The sequence below is a fragment of the Letharia columbiana genome (genome assembly GCF_014066305.1).
Source record: "Letharia columbiana isolate WasteWater2 chromosome Unknown Sc0000026_s0, whole genome shotgun sequence".
Classification (NCBI taxonomy): domain Eukaryota; kingdom Fungi; phylum Ascomycota; class Lecanoromycetes; order Lecanorales; family Parmeliaceae; genus Letharia; species Letharia columbiana.
In genome coordinates, this window is record NW_023501068.1 from 1 (window position 1) to 18205 (window position 18205).

Consider the following 18205-nt stretch of genomic DNA (forward strand, 5'->3'; position numbering starts at 1 on the left):
GCTCGACTACGCCGATGAAAAAGTTGGGAGAGACAGTACCGGGAAATGGATCAGCGACGTCGCCAAAAGGGCTGGATTGAAGACTTGGGGACGGCATGTGGTGGGAAAGAAAACCACATTAGCGAAAAGAGATCCCATCACAGATGCGAAGCCGGCGATGCTGAATGCAGGACTGATAAGGAAGAAGAAGCGACCAGCTGAGGAGATGAATGGGGGAGCAGTCGAGGCAAGGTCCAAAGGGTCTGGCATCACTACGCTCTCTGGAGGGCTGGTGAGGAAACGGGCGAAGGTTGCTGGCCACATAGGACCGGTGCTTACGGAAGATACTCAAAGCAATGGAAAGACCGAGCCTGGCTGACCAATGGTAATGTCACGCAAGGGCGCATTGACATTCAACCTGACGTTCACCGTTTGTCACCCGCTCAGAATAGCCGTAATAAGTTCAATATGCCAAGCAGCCTTTCTCGAGTCTAGATCCCTTCGATACCAATGAGCGCGCACAGAGAACGACAAGTGCTTGAGCACAGTCACCATTGTACATTGAGCCACTATCATTAAGGCTTATAAGCCAAACGTTCCATCTCCAAACCCTTGTCCGTTCCTCTCTGAAGCAGTCCGAGACCGAGGGGCATCTACCGCGCAGCACTTTTGCAGCACATGCTACTTTTAGGGCCCATCATCAAAACCGTTTTACATGAATTGACGTTTTCTTTATGCACTTTACCTATATCACTGATTTGCTGGTCTTCCTGCAAGCCACGCTGCTATGCGGCTAAACGTGGCGTGCAAACCTGCTCAATGAATTCTCATATATATATTCCATTATTACCAAATTTTTATCATGAGATTCGAACCGCTATAATCAGTATCTTAGTCAATGCATAGTTTCCCGCCTGCCAGACCGTTTCACATCCAGCAGCCAACTATGGCACCCTTCAGACTTCGAGACCTCCCTGGAGAACTGCGGAACAATATATACAGCAAAACCCCACTCTCTGACAAGATGACCTTGCTGAGGACCTCCCGCTCCATCAATAGCGAAGTTTCCCCGTTCTTCTACGAAGAAGCCACCTACCGAATTTTCGTCAACGTCCATCATCCTTCTTTATACACAAAGCACCCTATAACTAGACCACCTCTTCAGCACATAAAAGAGAAGATCCAGAATCTCGACGTCTATTGGGCACTCTTCGAGCCCGAAAAACGAAAGGAAGGCGACATTGAGGCGCTCAGCTGGGACCCGCTCATTAGTCGAGGACTGTGCCGTGTCTTCTTTGGATGGTGCCCAGGTGTGCCCTGGTTGCCTGTACCCTTTAGAGACAGCGACTTTGAACCATTGAAGACTCTTGCTGGTTTTGAGACCGTGGAGATCCGAGTTGGACTGAAGGCTTTGGGGCGGCCGCACAATCACCATGCACCAAAGACGAATACAGGCAACACATGCACAGATTCGGATACCTCGTGTCCCATGATGTTGCCTATGTACGACGTATTGCGGAATGGACTGGAGTCGGCGTTTGGAGTTGCAGAGCTGAGACAGAACCCGCCGGATCATTACCTGAGATTCGAGCCAGGCAAACATTTAGCGGACGCTGTCGTCAAGTCCTAATCAATGCTTATTGTGATATTCAAAAGAGAGGCTGTGGGCAGAGTATTTGCCTCTTTGGTAGGCAAAGTTAGTTGGAAGAATCGAGGAATTTGGGCGGAAGAGTAGATCGGTCAAAGGAAAGAGCAAAGAAATTCCTTCACGAGCTGGGCCTCTAGTATTCGATATATGATTGTATTCAAAGTCATCTGTTGCCTGTGGCCGTTCGTTCCACCAGCCCAGACGACGGCGTCATGAACACCGATGTTGACGAAGGCATTTCATGCAAAGCAATAGTTCCCCTCTCTTCTTGCTGGCTCTGGGTTTGCCGCTCATTCTCCATGCGTTGCCTCCGAGTGCTAACCCTCGCCTTGACCCACGGCAGCAGATTGAAGTACCCGCCGCAGATGAAGACACCGGTCCAAAGAGCTAACTCTGTGCCATAGATGGCCATCCCAAGGACGTTGAGTTCCGTCTGAAAAAACACGGATACAAGAGAAAATAAATCGCCCGCAGCATCGATACCCACGAAAATGAAGCTGATACCTCGCACAGTACGGTGCGTGTAGATGTCCCAATAGTGGCGAAGAACACCCGCGGCAAGCAAGACTGCTGCAAGTACAGCCATCAACGTCGTGGGCCATGTTACATGCCTTTTAATCGCTGCCTTCAATGCAAATATTAAAGCAACTTCGATCCCTCCCATCAAAGTACACATCCCTACCAAAATGACTGCGCACTTTATAAGGCTCCAGTGCTTCCCGTAATAGTAGCATTGGCTCCATGTCAGTAAGCTTAAAAACGTCAAGATCTGAGCCTGTATCCGTAGCGCGATGTTGAAGCTTTCGGTTATGTTGTAGACGCCTAACGGTACCCCCGCTGAGGCCCAGAGGAGCATCATGGAGGGTTGCAGACCTGTGGTATGATGGCGGCGGTAGTTGATGATGATTTGGGGTATCAGCTAGGGCGGTTTGTCATTGTCTTGCTGGGGCATGCTGCGATTGCAGGACGTTGGTACCTGAACGGACCAGCAGATGGCACCAATGGTGCCGAGAATGTTGGCTGCGATTGGGACGTCCATCATACACTCAGTTTAACCCTCGTACGCATGATCCTTAGAATTCGCCTAGAAAAAAATGGTCAATCCACTGAGATATCTCCAAAACTATCAATACAACTAGCGGCATTAGCTGCGGCAAGATATCGCGGGTATTTTTGTAGGGCTGAAATCCACAAATGTAAACAACACGAAGTGACGGTTCTCATATGTTGCACACCGCTGTCTCACTTGTACAAGATCATTCTGCGATGCCCATCTTCATTATCTGACATTTGACGACCCCAACCTCGTTACCAAAATGTCCGAGATCGCCTCGCCCTCTCCATCGCCCCGTCCCGCCCAACACGTTCAATCCCAACTCCTCCCCTCCTCAATATTCTCAACTCCTTCCTTCAGCTCGACTCTCCCTTTCCCTCGACCCACATCGGCATCTGGCGCCTTTCGTCGCTCTTCGCTGTTGAAGAAGGGGCGTCTGGGGTCATCCCGGCATCGGCGACGCACGCGCTCAGTCGCATCGTCTGCGTCGCATTCGAGTGATGGAAGCTTAGGAGACTTCAGTATGGAGAATTACACAATCGATCTTGCGCAGTTGGGGAAGAAAGAAACGGCGGCACCTCCAGTGGGATTCGAACAGGCATTTCAGCGAGATCGAAGTGATAATGAGCAAAAACCTAAGCAGCCTCAAGAGCCAGCAGCTCAGACGCAGCAGGGAAAAACCGACGAGGAGGAGGCAGAGGATCTATTGGGTGACTACACGATTGATTTAGGAGGCCTGGGAGATAAGCCAAGTAGTATGGTGGTCGGAGACGTGGAGAAAGAGAGGGACGAGGTTAGTAGTGAGGATGAAGGGCCCGAAGATTTCACCGTGAATATGGAGAAGTGGATGAGAGGTGGCGAAAAATGGAAGAAGGAGCAACGTGACGAAACCCTTGACGAGGGTGACGAGGCGAACGAAGATCCGCAGGACTATACCCAGGAAGTCAGAGTAGACTGGGGGCCACCCGAAGAGAGTGTATTTGAGCCGCTTGGAACATCTACGCCTGCACCATTGAAGAATCATGCCATCATTGAAGAAGGTGTGCAAGAGGAAGCTAGACTTCAAGCTCCTCCACTGTCCCGGATGAATACCGAGATGCTCCAGGACCAGGCTGCAGAGGAAGTATTTGAGCGCATCTCGGCGCTGCAGGCGGAAGTGGAGAGAATGCGCGTTGAAGATGAGGAGCGTCGCTTGGCGTATCACGAAATCGAGCAAGAAAACGAATTACTCAGAAATGACAGAGTGGAATTACTAGAGCGTCATCAAGCCGAGGAAGAGTTGCTGAAAAAGCAGCACTCACAGCTAAGGGATCATTGGAAGGAGCAGCTCAGACTCAAGGAACAAGAACTGACCGCCCCTAATACTCCCAAAGTGGCGTCACTGAGGGCGAAGTTCGAGCCCGCAATCCAAGAGTTGGCCGCTGTCAAAGCAGACGCGGAGACCAATAAAATCGCAGCCAACGACATGATCAAGGCTCTTGAAGCACAGCTACATGCGGCTCGAGAGGATTTAAAAGAGCACCAAGACGCTAAGGCCTCTAGGAATGCAGCAGACGACAGGATTAAGGCTCTTGAAGAACAGCTACAGGCGGCCCGAGATGAGACGAGACGGTACCAGAATCAAATACCATTAATCCAGGAAGCCAACGCGGCTACCGTCAAAAGCCTGCGCGCAGACCTCGAGACCAAGAACAAAGAGATTGCGCTTGAGCGAAAAGAGTCCATCCACCGCGGCAACGAAGCGGCCTCGCTGACTGAGAGCATCGACCAAAAGGACCAAGAACTGCGAACGCTCAAAAGCGATCTCAAAGCCATGAAGATGGAACTCGACCATGCGCACGAGCAGCTTGCAGAGACACGACGTATCGTTGAGACAGTAGAACATGAGAATGACCGTCTAGTGCAGCAAAATGAACGGCAGGCCCGGGACATCGCGGACTTGGAAGAACGCATCAACAGCCAAGACGTTAATGAAGCAACCGCAGAGCCGGTCAATGAGAAGCGTGGTTACCCTGGAGCCGAACATATGGAGGCCAACAACATTGACGAAGCATCTCACAAAAATGCCCTCAAAAGAATCGAGCAACATGAGAGCATGCTTTCTTCGCTGAAAGCCACGCACGCCAAAGAGCTACGGACTCTGCGCTCCGCCCTTCTGAAGGCTGGTGAAGGCATGCAGAAGCGCGAAGCACGTCTCACAAACGCTCACAGCGAAGAGGTAGTCTCCCTGAACCAGCGGATTGAAACACTTCAAAACCAACAGACTGAACCCTCTAAGCTGGCTGATCCGTCTATGGAGAACGAACTTCGTTCTGCTGTTCGTGTGTTGAATACGAAACTCGAAAAGGCTAATGCTGCACTCATAGCCTCTAAAGCAGAGGCAGAGGAAGCGCAGCAGGCAGCTGAAGATGCACAGAAAACGAACGCCATCGTCAACGCTGAGCTAGAAGCACGTTTTGCAGAGGCGGTGGAGGACAGAGAGAGAGAATGGAGACGGAGGGTGCAAATCCTATTCCGAGAACGAGAGAAGATGGGTAAGGCGCTGATGTGGGGATGGGGAAGGGAAGAAGAGGGTGCGAAAGGGTCAATGGACCGAGAGCAACCGTATCGGTATAGGTTCGTGACGAAGTGACGATGTGCAATGTAGCAGATCCAAATCCAAAAATCTGCGTGAAACGTTTCGGAGGAATCTATTCTGCTTTTAAGACACCTCTTGAGCATACGTTGATTAAACACTCAAGACACCTGCCTATGACCGAACCACGAACTTCCTCAAGCCATAATCTTCAGCTCAGTCCATGGAAAAAACTTCGTTCCCACGACGCTACAAAGCTCCTCGTCTTCTCAACCACCAAATACCCAACTCTTCACTCGCCATCCTCGCCCCCTCAACCTTCGCCCTAATCTTCCTCATCGCCACCTCCCTCGCATAGTCCGGACTCCCACGCTTCGGCTTCGCATCAATACTAAAAGGACCAAATCCACAATCATCCGTCGCCCCCAACTGATCCTTTTCGATCCACCTACTCGCCTCCTCCAAATCCCCCGCCACCTGCTCCGGACTCTCCACCTCCGGATTCAGCGGGTTCGTCACCCCACCCCAATGAACGCAACTTGTTTCACGCCCTCGGCATCGCGACGGATGGATCGTCCGATGTGCTTGCAGATGCTCGGTTTATCCTTCCCGGACGCGAGCTGGATGAGGAAGTAGCCGGCGTCCATGGCGAAGAGGGAGGGGAGGAGGTTGCGGTAGGGGACCTCGTGGGAACGGACGGGGTCGCAGTCGCCGCCGGGGCGGGTGTGGATGCCGATGTTGGCGCGTTCGGGGGCGGAGAAGCGGGCCAGGACGCAGTCCTTGAGGTCGATGAAAGTGCGAAGAGCAACGAGGCGCCGGTCCAGGGGTTGCGGGGGTCGTTTTTGGACGCCAGATGGCCTTTGGTCGTCACGCGATTAGCCATTGTTTTTCATTCGCATGGATAAGCGGCGAGAGTGAGGTAGATCACTCAGCCTCGGCGAAGTCCATCGAGACCCTCTTCGCCCCAGTTTCAAAGTGACCCCCTGATGTCCTTCTCGCACCCCTCAACCAAATCCTTCACGGATCTCTCCCTCGGATACCCCTCCACCGTCCCGTCCCGTTCAACGGATCCAACAAGTACAGCATACTCGGCGCTATGACGGCCTACTCCATGCCACGGCCCTTTGCGTGCGGAGACGATTTCTCGAAATTCTCATACGCGTCGGTTTTGGTAGAGTACCTCAGAGGTCCGCTTCTGAGACGGGGCAACTGCCGGTGATGGCCGTCGTCGAAGATCGCCGGTGTCCATGGACGGATTCTTAGCGATACGGTAACAGTACCGGTCAGGCGAGGTGACTGAAAAGTTGGCAGTCGAAGAGGTGGAAGAGCCAAAAGGCCTCGATAAAAGCGACCTAGACGGAAATATCTTTGCTTCAACTGTATGCTCTCCGGGAACACATCGTGATTATCATTGTTATGAACGACAGAAGGTTTTCCGGGTTGACGCCCAACACCGATGTGGTAACAAAGTAAGGGATTTCGACGCCCCAGGTTGCCCTTTTTCTTCTTCCGACATCGTGCCTGCCATGCACCCTTGCTCCAATAAAGAACCGAGAAGAATCCAGGACAGGGGAAACGTACGAAATACTGCCCGTCTGCCCGCCAAATTATCCGCCAACCATGTCCCACCCAGCGTGTCAACGATTGGGCAGGTCGCGAACGAGCTGGCGCGCTGCTCGCCGTCTGTCACGAGGGTCTCGGCCGTCTGCGACATCTTGGCCACGGAGTCTTCGGCGGCTTCGTCCTGCGCTTTGACGAGCTCATCGCGGGTGATGGTGCCGGTGTCGTAGTCTGCGTAGGCTTGTTGGAGGTCCGGCTGTGGTTTTAGCGGTGGTTTATGAACTGGGAGAGAAGGACGTCAGGTTGGAGTAGATGCTGAGGTGGTGAGAACAAAGACTTGTACATTGTGGACGAGGCAGGGAGTCTACTACTTCGGTTGGGATGGGCATTTTGTTAGGGTGCGAGTTGTATTTGTTGGTGGAGGCTTGAAAAGATGCATAGCGTTGGATGACTGTCAATAACAATGAAGTATATGCTGGTAATTAGACCCTGCTTTTGGACTACTCATCGGAAGAAGCCACTTATCCTTCCAAATACAAATGATGACTGCGATTCTCGTGGCGCCAGAGCGAAAGGTCCTTGGCAGGCGCTGCATCGATACACAATTGCTGCTTTGCCTCCTCCAGATGCGTAGTCGATTGATGGTGGTGGCGCAGTGCGGAAGACTTCCACCGTTGTCGAAGAGAGACCACCCACTTCCATTTCTTCCAAGCTGCCCTGCCCATCTCCTTCTCCCTCCTTCTATTCTGCCTTGACTCTTCTGCTTTGGTGATGATGAGCATAAGACTGGCCTTCAACTCGTTCAAGTCCGCGACAGACTGCAGGATCTCCCGTGATTTGAAGTGCCACATTAAGCGTCCAAGCATGGAGAATTCGAAAGTGAGAGTGTTGTGAAGAATAACCGCAGTACCGCCGCTTTCGTCAACGGCATCAGGCAAGGCCACTCGTCCCATCTTTGCAAATGAAACGACGATAGGACGGAAGATTGTGTCACACTGCTGGACAATACGATGGATATTGCGACAGTCCTCGTCGGTGAAAAGGCGGTCACCTGAAGCTTTCAGGTCTTCATCCAATAGTGTCTGCAGTGCTGTCAGACCGCGGGCAAGTTTTCGGAGCTCGGCGGCGATGTGCTGAACCTTTTCGTCGGCGGTCCTCGCATTGTCGATTGCTTTTTTCAATAATTCAGCGAGCTGTATTGCTAGGCTGACGATCCCCGCGAAGTTGGCAATGATACCAATGACTACCAAGGCTTCCATAGCTCTAAATAGGCAGAGAGCATTTATTCTTTGAGTTTGTGTTGACTGTATTTACCAATTGTATACTGCTTGTCAATAACTCGACGATAACATGAAGCTGGGATTGGATACGGGGTCGGGAATTTATAAGACCTGAAGAGTATTGGAAATTGGAGGACATTGTGGAGAGAGAGTAGCATCAAGCAAAGACTACGCCACTCAGTACACGCAAACGTGGCGGTTCCAATAGAGAGTCATAGCAGTGATTAGCAGCCTCGAAGGCGCATTAACCGCTTTGTCGTCTAGAATAACCGGCTTTCTTGTCAGATCACCTACTGACACGGTGTGGGCACTGGACATGATTTCAGTTAGGGATGACTTTTTGCCGCTAACTCCGTGGTTGAGTGGCGATCCGGTGGTACTTTGCGGTTCGAGATTCTGGATTTGGCTCGCAAATTCAGGCCGTGTGGGTGGGTAAGCACGGCCTCAGCTGCTGCTCCACAGGCATCGATGCGGAACGATGCTACCATCAGTCCATCGGGCGCACTGCCAGAGAAAGTGGCAGTTGCAGTCGTAGCGAAGTCTTGAACATTGACCATATGAGCACGAAGTACGAGGATTATGAGCCATGAATAAATCTGTTTGGACTGTTTCTGTACGACCGTTAGATTTTCTTGCCTTTTTACCCATGAATGCGTCAAATCTGGCTAATTCCCATACCTAGGACTGCCACTTCTTCTGGCAACTTGCCTGGAATGTCTTCGTTGGCTTACCAAGAATCTACAAGAGCAGACAGAGATTACAATCTCAAGGGCGTATCAAGACCCACATAGATGGCAGAGATCAGTCCTACCTTCATCAGCCGAGCTTTGTGCGATATTACGCCGCACCAAGTCTCAAAGCTTAGAAGCTTCGATTTTGACCAATCCACCATTTTCCACCTGGTATTCTTTCCCTCTCTTCCAGCCTGTCCAACCTTTCAAGACCTCTTCACCACCGGCCCCAGGCGAGAGGTTGGGACTACTCCATGCCTCTGTTTGAGGTATGAGCAGACCCGGTGATCCCATGAGGCCAACCGCAGATCTCTGCTCATACCCTTGCTCCTCGAGCTCAATTTGTGAGAGTACGGGTGTGCAACATGCATCTTTTCCCGCAAAAAGGAGCTCCCATTCTTGCCGTGTATTCTCCAAGAAGCGTTCACGGAAAGTTTTCCTGAGGGTTGGCCACGTAGTGCGGTCGTTTCGCGTAGCCAGGAGCTCTTGTTCGATGTTCAGTCCCTTCAGAAATTCCCCGAAAAAACTATCCTCCAGAGCCCCCACAGCCATGTAACCTCCATTCTTACATTCATAGACCTCGTACCACGGACATCCACCATCCAACATATTCTCTCCCCTTGGCCTATCCCCCAGCGGTGTTTTTGTCAGAAATCTAGAGAATGTTCCCAAGTAGGCACTACCATCCACCATATTTGCTTCCACTATCTGGCCCTTTCCCGTCTGCGTCCGACTCACCAACGCAGCTAGGATACCAAAGGCGCACATCAGTCCTCCACCTGCGAAATCTGCAATTATATTGGCGGGAAAAGAGGGTGGCGCATTGGCTCGTCCGAGTTGGGAGAGGAGGCCCGAGACGGCGAGGTAATTGATGTCGTGTCCAGCCATTGGTGCGTAGGGGCCATCTCGGCGGAAGCCAGTGAGGCGGGCAATGATGAGGCGAGGGTTCACGATGAGCAAATCCTTTGGATGGAGACCAATTGACTCCAGCACTCCTGGGCGAAATGGGTCGATGAGGATATCGGCATGATTCAGTAGGGATCTGAGAAGGGCAAGGCCGTTGGGGGATTTGAGGTCTAAAGCTATCGAGGACTTGTGGCGACTAAGAGAATCAGACGTTGGAGGTGGAGGGTTCAGGGTATGAGCTTGAGGGTGAGCCCGATCAATGCGGAGAACAGAGGCGCCATAATCGGCGAGGAGAAGGCAGGCAAAAGGGCCTTGGGGCGCGGTTAGAAAGGAGGTTGGTGATGATACTGGATAGTTGGCAAGTACCTGGAGCCAAACCGGCGAGCTCAATGACTCGAAGGCCGGTTAAGGGTGGTGGAGAGGTTGCCATGAAGGTGGGTGGGGACAGCCTCTTGGGCGTTTTCACCGGCTCCTCTATTCTGGACTCTGGCACCAGGCTGCGGAAAGGCACGTGATTTGGTCTTGGCGCTTGGATAGGTTAGGCTGGAGACTCTGCACCATTCAGTCTCATCTTCTCTCTCTTCCTTTCACTGACCTTACAAGCTGTCGAACTCATAGTGGCTTCCCATCCTAGTAACCCATTTCATTCTTGTTCCTTAATCGAGACATCTTAGCTAACTTTGTGCCTTCTGGCTTGTTGCCTTTCTGTCAATCTTGAAAGCGTTGAAGCGATTTCTTTGACTCGTGCCGCAGCCTGGTCGTACGATCTACTTTTGCGGGAAAGCTTTGATGAAGCATTGTTGGTCACCGAAGAACCTTAGATGCAACCTCGCACGGGTCATTTAACACGCCTCACCTAAGACGGCCAAACTCAGCGTCAGATGGTTCCTCCTGATACGTTGGTGACAGAACCGCTGCAAAAGACCCCACAACGTTTCATCTGTGCAGAAGATCTGCCTATAAGCTTTCCTGAATGTTTATGGCCGCCCTACATCCAGTATTGCAAGTTATATCAGTCGAGCACTATGTCTCCCGTAAAGTTTTTGCTCCATCCTTGCTTTCTGAATCATCGCACTGTCTTCTTCCTGGCTAGACTGTTTCTTTCATCACTTTCAGAACGAAGACTACTATCTTCAGCCTTTTGGTCGCCGCAAGCTCGGCTACGCAAGCTCTTGCACAATTTGCTCAGACTCTTACCACTGATCCCGAGATCTCGGGAAACTATATCTATGTGTGGTCTCTAGGATCCACGTTTAGCGTTGCAGCGCCTGTCCCTTGTTCCCAACCTCGTTTCGGAAACGGCGGCCTAAGTCAGGCTCAGATATCCTATTTTGACCCGGATGAGGCCCACGAAGACAGACGTCGTGAAGTCGCCTGTGGGTGTGTCCATCATGACGGGTATTCAAACGCAGTGTCAAATGGTAAACAAGCCGGAGAGAACGTGCGAACTATAGCGAGGGGTGGCGGAAATGTCAATGTGCTCTCTGACATATCTTGGTCGAACTTCAAAATCATATTAGCTGGCAGAAACCCCCCCCCAGAAATCCTACAACAGTGCAGTCGACGACCCCGCGGCTGTCTCTGGATATCATACCAGGACGACTCTTTGCAGAGGGCGTGGCGTTCAGCGGCGATGAATTCCCGCCGCAACGGTTATCAATGGTGGAATGAACGCCAAGACTAGCTGCGCTCTACAGAGCTGGCAGACTTTCTCCGGGGCAGATGTGGAGTCCGTGAAGAGGCCGGGCACTTGGCCCAACACGGGGAAATGGCCTCTCCAGCCCGGAAGCGGGATCAGGATGGAGCAGGATTGGCTAGCTCACTCTCGGTTCGTTGAATTGTACGTTACCACAATCACAGGCACTCTACACCTGCATGGTAACGAATCATCCATAGTTGCATTAGATCTGTTCCATCATTCCCACAGCAGTAGTCCACTGAGGAGAGAATTTTCCGTATCGATCAGCATCCTAACAAACGCCTCTTCAGCCGCTGATGCCTTTGATGCGTCTACGGCCCGTGATGAAGGGCAAAGATGCTGAAGAGCTGGTATGTATGATTCTTCGACTCCTGAGACTTAAGACAGACTTGACTCAAATATCGTCCACACAGGTTTCGGATCTTGAAGAGGTAGCCCAAGATGCCCACAAGGTCAAAAGAAGAAGGGGAAAATGACGACGACGGTGAAACAACGACGACTTCAACGAGTTCAACAACCAGCACAACATCAACAAGCGAAAATTCTCAGACAGAAACTGCCATGTCAAGCAGATCCCCAAACGTCAGCGCCACGTTACAGTTCACTTTTCGATTCGATGCTCTGTTGGGCGCCATGTTTGGTTACGACATCAAGGTCATTCTGCACTTCAAGTTTGCTCGCTCGAGCTTTACAATACCGCGAATCCGCGCATTCGCCCAATCCCCCACTTCCCACGGTTCAAACCTTCGCACGATTCCGTAACGTGCTTCCTCACAAGGGATGAACTTTCTCTATCTACAAAACACACCGCAGCAGCTCTTCAGTTCACACACTTCGAGGTCCAGAACCCTGCAATTGATCTCCGTTCCCCGGAATAGACACATATCAAATCTCTAACCGCTTACTCTAGTTCTTCCACAACGATTGCTGGAAAAAGGTCCGTCACATGGAGTCAGCTCAGGAAAGAAAGTTATCCTGCATGCGCTTGAAAAACACACAGTATCAGAGGGAACGCCAGGCTCGGTCTTGAGCGAGCACTTTGTTCAAGTATCCTGCGCTAGTCTATCTACTTCAAACATCGATTAGAGAGCGATTGGCCGGCCAAGATGACAAGGGCACATGATACAAAAACCACTGCTACAGTACACAGCGCGCGATCCTTGCAGTACACGACAGTGCCATTGCGAAGATATTGGAAAGACGGTTTTGTTTCCCACAGCGAGCCCGAAATGTCACCAGCAGATGCCCTGTTTCAATACATCCAGACCATTCGCAGTCTCACCGGTCCAGCTGCCGAACGAGACCTTTCCAATAGAAGCCGGACACCGGTCGATTTCCTCACCAAAACGCGCAACAGTATCGTATTGATAAAGTGGTATTGAAACGTGAACGGCTACTTCGAGAAAAGGCTCGTACCAGAAGCACAAATCTGTTCAAGAAAGCAAACAAGCTGGCGCGGATGACCACCTCGAAAACATGAATAATTTTCCAATGTAACGACAGACGATGTAAAACAACGAAAGGATTGAACTCGCCTCCCCTCGCAAGAAGTCTAGGCGCGCATGACGGCCGATGCTCAAGACATGCCAAGTAAGAAACTGTCTTGATTCTCTAGCAAGAAGACGAGCACATCCTGACTGAGCCGAAGGGACTTTTCTTCTTCAATAAAGCCATCACCGGCCTCCACGGGCGAAAGGATTGTGGGTTGAAAGACTGCAGCAAGGCGCGCCGAGGTCATCTTGTTGATTTCCGCTTTTGAGGCGAAGACGGCCAGGAGATCCAACAGATACAGGAGTAGCTGTCGCGATAGAGGAGGCAGAAGTGTGATTTGCTTTTGATATTCAGAGATCGACGATTCCTGGTTGAAGGGTAACGTGGAAGGACCTCCTTGATGTGGTTTTAGCGGATCTTGGAAAGCTTCATACATCTCGACTGGGATGATTGACTCCGGAAGCCGCAGAAGATATCTTAGTAGGATTGCCGCCGCATCGTGTACTGTGTATCCGCTCCAGTCAAAGCCTTTCCCATAAAGTGGTGGCTCGTTGAAGGCGGCCTCAAGCTTCTGCAAACGGAGTGCAGAACCGCTAACGCAAAAGATATCCTCCACGTCGGTTGCTAGATAAAAATTATCAACACCCAATCGGACCCTTTGAATAGAAAGCAGAGTGGTAGCCGCGGCAAATTCTAGGGCAGGCAAAGGGCGAGTGGAGAACATACCTTCTTCCTTGAGGAAAACTCCAATCTTACCCACGAATGTCGGGACGTAGCCATATACGTAAGTCTCGCCTGTCACATTGGTGAAGGAAATAGCAACATTGGCAAATTTAATACTCTCGTACAGCGAGACACCCAATATGTGAATCTCTGGCTTCGACGAGATCTCCGGCTTGGAGATTTTCTTTCGCCGTTGACGCCAAACCGCAGAAGCAAACCCATCCCATTTATTAGGCTTCGGTATCGCAGCGACTGACCGGGTAGTTGGGCGCTGTCCCCAGTTTTCTAGAGGTTCCGGATCGAAATCTCCAAATGTATACCGGCGACTGTTACTGATCTCGTGGGCATAGATTGGTACTGCCAGGACTGAGATATTGGAGACATCAGTCAGACTAAGCGCAGATAATATAGATGAGGCCGTCGTCCTAGCAGCAGACGTCACGAGCGACTCCCCAGAGTCACTAAACAGGGGTTTGCGATATACACGAGATGCCAGCAGATCTTCTTCAAATGCGAAACCGAATTGATTTCGCTGCATCCCTTGCGGTAAGTTGACCAAAGGAGGAGTGGCTGTCCTACTCGATGTCGTGCTGGCATCGTCGTCGACTTTCGCTGCTGTTGGTGTAGCTGTGTCCGTAGTTTTATCGTCCAAATTCCTAAGACGCAGGCTCATCTCTTGGTTACTTGCCAGTACCTGCTGCACAAGGTCACACAAGTGTGTCATTGCAGATTCTGCCTCTTCCATAGACTTGCTATGCAGGGGTCAACACGAGTATTTAGAAGAATCCCACAACTTTGGTCATGAACAGGGATCGCAAACCATTGCAGAATAGTTAGCATCAGAGTCAACGAAGCTTTATTGCTCTGTAGTCTCCCCTGTACATCAGATATCTTCGATTCCTTCATGGCCCATCTCACACGGTCAAGCGTGCCCATTCCGGCGTCATTTTTTGAGGTACCGAGGGCGTCCTCGAGCTCGGAGAAGGTAGTCACGCACTCTGTCAAGGTCACAATGACTTGTTCCACCAGGATAAGGGAGGCTCGTGATTTTGATAGGCTCGCGGCGCCCAGGAGGTAGGTTTGTAAATGAGTGAGAATAGCGCTTAGGCCGTTGACTTCGTTAAGCACTGCCTGAGCAAGCTTCGGGGCTGCCCTTGTGCTTTGCACAAAGGATATCAACACGGACGAAACTTTGGCTGCTGCTCCCAGTACACCAATTATAGATGCTGATACAGAGAGTGGATCCATTAGGTCTGGACTCTTGAAGAGTCCAGGCCTTTCAACGTAGACTGAAGCAGGGGCTCATTCGTAGAAAGCGGCCTCATAAATACTGCACATAGATCAAAGTATGCGTACAATGGTGGACAGGCTTCAAGACCTCTCTGTGGATTGGCTCAAGGCTTCGGTTTTGGAGAGTGGCATATATGCTAGGAGGATGCAGATGACGATTGGCATTGAGCCTTTCCGAAGCCGAGGCGATCCCAGGTTCTGTTGATTTCGGGGTGTATAATGTATATATATTCACGATGTTGATAGAATGTACCGATCTGCTGCTTGCCGGCCTAGGCTCATGAAACCAATACCTCCACAGATAAGATAGCGCCGTCAGATGCTCTACAAGCTATTATTTGAACCTCTTTGACTTGTGATGTCTTTGCGAGAGTCCAAGAACAGTTTGTGCCGAGAGACATTTAGCACGAATACAACATAGGTAGGGTGGGGAACATGCATCGGTGCCTAGACATTTGCACGCGCTAAATCCTTATCGGAGTGAGCGTAATGCAGATAAGGATTCAGCCCTATGACTTTCCCATCACCCATCATCCACGTCAATGCCTCTTACCGTAAAGGTGTCTTTCCTCCAATGTTGTCTCATTCAAATGACATCTATCGTACTCGAGGCAGCCGCATTTTCACTTGAAAATCTTTCAACCTTTCTATCATACCGAAATTCCATCGTGCTTCTCCGATATCAGCAAGAGAGAGGAAGACTGTGCTATCTAAGCGCAATGCAGTGATTGGCACCAATGTATAGAGAGTACTGACGTATTTCAACCGAGCGTCAGCGAAGAAAGCAATACATACCCATTGATTCAGCTCAAATCTGAAGGAAACATACTCCTTTGTCTGATGTCTTTTCAAAGTCATAATAATGTCGTCCAATCCGTCACCAGAGAGCGTCGCCTCAGGCAACATCGCGGATCCTGGGATAGCACCCCGCCAAGTCGTCCAACGAGCAGATGGCACAGATGTCGAACTCGTCAGCTTTCCTCCGGGAGACCCTGAAAATCCGCGTAACTGGCCGACATGGCGGAAATGGTCCATCGTGATCGCGATCACGCTCATTGATCTCACCGTCAGCTTCACAGCGTCTGGGTTTTCGCCTGCAGCTGGGAAGTTTGCCAAGGACTTCGGGGTGTCAGGTGAAGTCGGAACGTTGGGATTGAGCCTGTGTGTATTAGGGTTTGCGTTAGGGCCGATGACTTTGGCGCCGCTGTCCGAGTATGAAATTTCCCATTCCCTTGTCGTACCAACAACAATGCACCGAAATCCTACTGAACAAGATTGTGCGCAGGTATTATGGACGATCTCCTATTTACATCATCTCCTACGGCGTCTTCCTGTTCTTTGTACTCGGTACCGCCCTCGTCCACAATCTGGGTGGCTTTCTAGTCCTGCGATTCCTATCTGGATGGTTCTCTGCTGTGACGATAGCCAACTTCGGAGGAACAATTGCGGACATATTTGAACCGCACGAAACAGGACCAGCTATGAGTCTTTTTTTGTGGGCCGCTACGGTAGGGTCTCCGTTAGGCTACTTCCTCTTCTCTTGCATTGCGCAGTACAAAGGTTGGAGAGATATTTTCTGGGCTCTGCTCGGAATATGTGGCGGCCTCTGGTTGATCATGACTGCGACGCTGAAGGAGACGAGACACAGTGTATTGCTTCTTCGGCGTGCAGCCCGTGAAAGAAAGCAAAGAGGTACAGATGCTATTGAAGTCCCAGATTCGATGAAGCAGAGAGGACCGCGGAAGTTGTTCAAGACAGCGCTCTTGAGACCGTTCAGGTTTCTCTTCACAGAAGCCATCATTTTCTTTGGAGCGTTATACAATGGCTATCTCTATGGGCTCAGCTTCCTTTTCAATGGTGCTTTCTCATTAGTGTTCGGGATGGGAGGCCATGGGTTCGATGTCCTTGGTGTTGGACTTACATTTCTCGGGATCGTCGTGGGCATCAGCATTGGCCCAATCACAAATATCTGGCAAGAACGATATTACCAGCGGAGAATTGCGCAGGTGGGCGGTAAGAACGTGCCAGAGGCACGTGTACAGTTGGGTCGAATAGCCGGAATTAGTGAGTGATCGTTTAACGTTCTAGTTGTCCCTTGCTAAAATAGCAGCCTTTCCTATATCGCTGTTTTGGTTCGCATGGACTTCTTACAAAAACGTACACTGGATTGTCCCGATAATAGCATCCGCGCTATGGGGATGGTCCTTCTATACCTTGATCTTGATGACGTACAACTACACTGAAGACTCATACAAAGCAAGTCAATTCCATCCTCGAGGCCCGATAGGCAACAAGGATTTTCTGACCGACATCTTCAGGTCTTCAGCGCCTCCGCACTCGCAGGCCTCGGCCTTGTCCGCAACGTAGCGGGTGCTGGCTTTCCGTTATTTGGACAGCAGATGTTTAGCTCTCTAGGAAATCAATGGGCTGCTAGTCTTCTTGCATTCTTGGCCGTACTTCTGGTCCCAATTCCTTTCATACTTGAAAGATATGGACGGGCGTTAAGATTCAGAAGCCCTTGGGCGAAGCAGCACATGGATGACTTGACGGAAGAGGAGGGATCTTGTATGCCTAAAGATCCCGGGAGCGAATCCTGAAGATGTCGTTGAGGCTCAGCAAAGCTGCTCCTTGGTAATCTAGGCTGTGAATGCACCTGACGCGCATCGCTGCTGTCGTAAGTCAATTTTTGATTGGGACTCGCGAAAATCGTGGATACAAGAAACTGGCTCTTCGCTTTGATAGGCATGTAATCTAACGCACTTACCAAGACATTTGGGCCGGATCACTAACACAGCTGTTCTCAATCACCGAAGTCATCAGATTTCTTTTGTGGCAAAAACGGTGGGGACATCCTGCCACAAACATACTGACCATGAACCTAGAGATTTGTTATAATTTTGCTGCCTTACTGGTGGCTTGCCGGGCCTCCTCAACCTCGAGGAAGGCTGCCCTGTGCCGCAGAGGACTTTGTGTGGGCGTGTCTATGCGATCTTGCGCGATACGATCAAAATCCAATTCTATCGTTTATGCGATGCTCCTCCTGTAAGAACACAGACCCAGGGCGTGGATCGTGCCGCTTCATCAGCCGCCGACGCGAAGACTTGAGCGCATGGTTGATTTAAGCAGCATTGAAAGTCCCCTGAGACTTCGACAAGCTCAATCTTTACCACAACGTCCCTCTCCTCAACTCTGCTCCCTCTGATCGAATGGCTGAAAAATCTCTTAGCGTGACAAAAGCCATTGGAAGTCCTTGCGTACAGTAGCGCAGT

At 50.8% G+C, this 18205-nt stretch overlaps 9 protein-coding genes across 9 annotated transcripts; 4 read left to right on the forward strand and 5 right to left on the reverse strand.

The window, feature by feature from the left end:
- Nucleotides 1–157: 157 nt before the first annotated feature.
- On the forward strand, nt 158–358 carry HO173_007725 (uncharacterized protein; the record flags this gene model as incomplete). The annotated part of the gene is made up of 1 exon (XM_037309625.1): nt 158–358. One exon carries the CDS (start codon nt 158–160, stop codon nt 356–358), a length of 201 nt encoding a protein of 66 aa, XP_037163302.1.
- Nucleotides 359–925: 567 nt separating this feature from the next.
- Nucleotides 926–1609, forward strand: HO173_007726 (uncharacterized protein; the record flags this gene model as incomplete). The annotated part of the gene is made up of 1 exon (XM_037309626.1): nt 926–1609. One exon carries the CDS (start codon nt 926–928, stop codon nt 1607–1609), a length of 684 nt encoding a protein of 227 aa, XP_037163303.1.
- Nucleotides 1610–1790: 181 nt separating this feature from the next.
- Nucleotides 1791–2669, reverse strand: HO173_007727 (uncharacterized protein; the record flags this gene model as incomplete). The annotated part of the gene is made up of 2 exons (XM_037309627.1): nt 1791–2546; nt 2604–2669. 2 exons carry the CDS (start codon nt 2667–2669, stop codon nt 1791–1793), a joined length of 822 nt encoding a protein of 273 aa, XP_037163304.1.
- A 274-nt stretch (nt 2670–2943) lies between these two features.
- On the forward strand, nt 2944–6161 carry HO173_007728 (uncharacterized protein; the record flags this gene model as incomplete). The annotated part of the gene is made up of 2 exons (XM_037309628.1): nt 2944–5301; nt 5655–6161. The coding sequence occupies 2 exons, from the start codon at nt 2944–2946 to the stop codon at nt 6159–6161; spliced, it is 2865 nt and encodes a 954-aa protein (XP_037163305.1).
- Nucleotides 6162–6360: 199 nt separating this feature from the next.
- Nucleotides 6361–7205, reverse strand: HO173_007729 (uncharacterized protein; the record flags this gene model as incomplete). The annotated part of the gene is made up of 3 exons (XM_037309629.1): nt 6361–6608; nt 6838–7098; nt 7160–7205. 3 exons carry the CDS (start codon nt 7203–7205, stop codon nt 6361–6363), a joined length of 555 nt encoding a protein of 184 aa, XP_037163306.1.
- A 132-nt stretch (nt 7206–7337) lies between these two features.
- Nucleotides 7338–8075, reverse strand: HO173_007730 (uncharacterized protein; the record flags this gene model as incomplete). Its single annotated transcript, XM_037309630.1, has 1 exon — nt 7338–8075. One exon carries the CDS (start codon nt 8073–8075, stop codon nt 7338–7340), a length of 738 nt encoding a protein of 245 aa, XP_037163307.1.
- Nucleotides 8076–8950: 875 nt separating this feature from the next.
- HO173_007731 (uncharacterized protein) lies at nt 8951–10163 on the reverse strand (the record flags this gene model as incomplete). Its single annotated transcript, XM_037309631.1, has 2 exons — nt 8951–10044; nt 10100–10163. The coding sequence occupies 2 exons, from the start codon at nt 10161–10163 to the stop codon at nt 8951–8953; spliced, it is 1158 nt and encodes a 385-aa protein (XP_037163308.1).
- Nucleotides 10164–13008: 2845 nt separating this feature from the next.
- On the reverse strand, nt 13009–14894 carry HO173_007732 (uncharacterized protein; the record flags this gene model as incomplete). The annotated part of the gene is made up of 2 exons (XM_037309632.1): nt 13009–14398; nt 14467–14894. The coding sequence occupies 2 exons, from the start codon at nt 14892–14894 to the stop codon at nt 13009–13011; spliced, it is 1818 nt and encodes a 605-aa protein (XP_037163309.1).
- A 904-nt stretch (nt 14895–15798) lies between these two features.
- Nucleotides 15799–17533, forward strand: HO173_007733 (uncharacterized protein; the record flags this gene model as incomplete). Its single annotated transcript, XM_037309633.1, has 4 exons — nt 15799–16148; nt 16222–17000; nt 17047–17192; nt 17255–17533. 4 exons carry the CDS (start codon nt 15799–15801, stop codon nt 17531–17533), a joined length of 1554 nt encoding a protein of 517 aa, XP_037163310.1.
- Nucleotides 17534–18205: the final 672 nt, after the last annotated feature.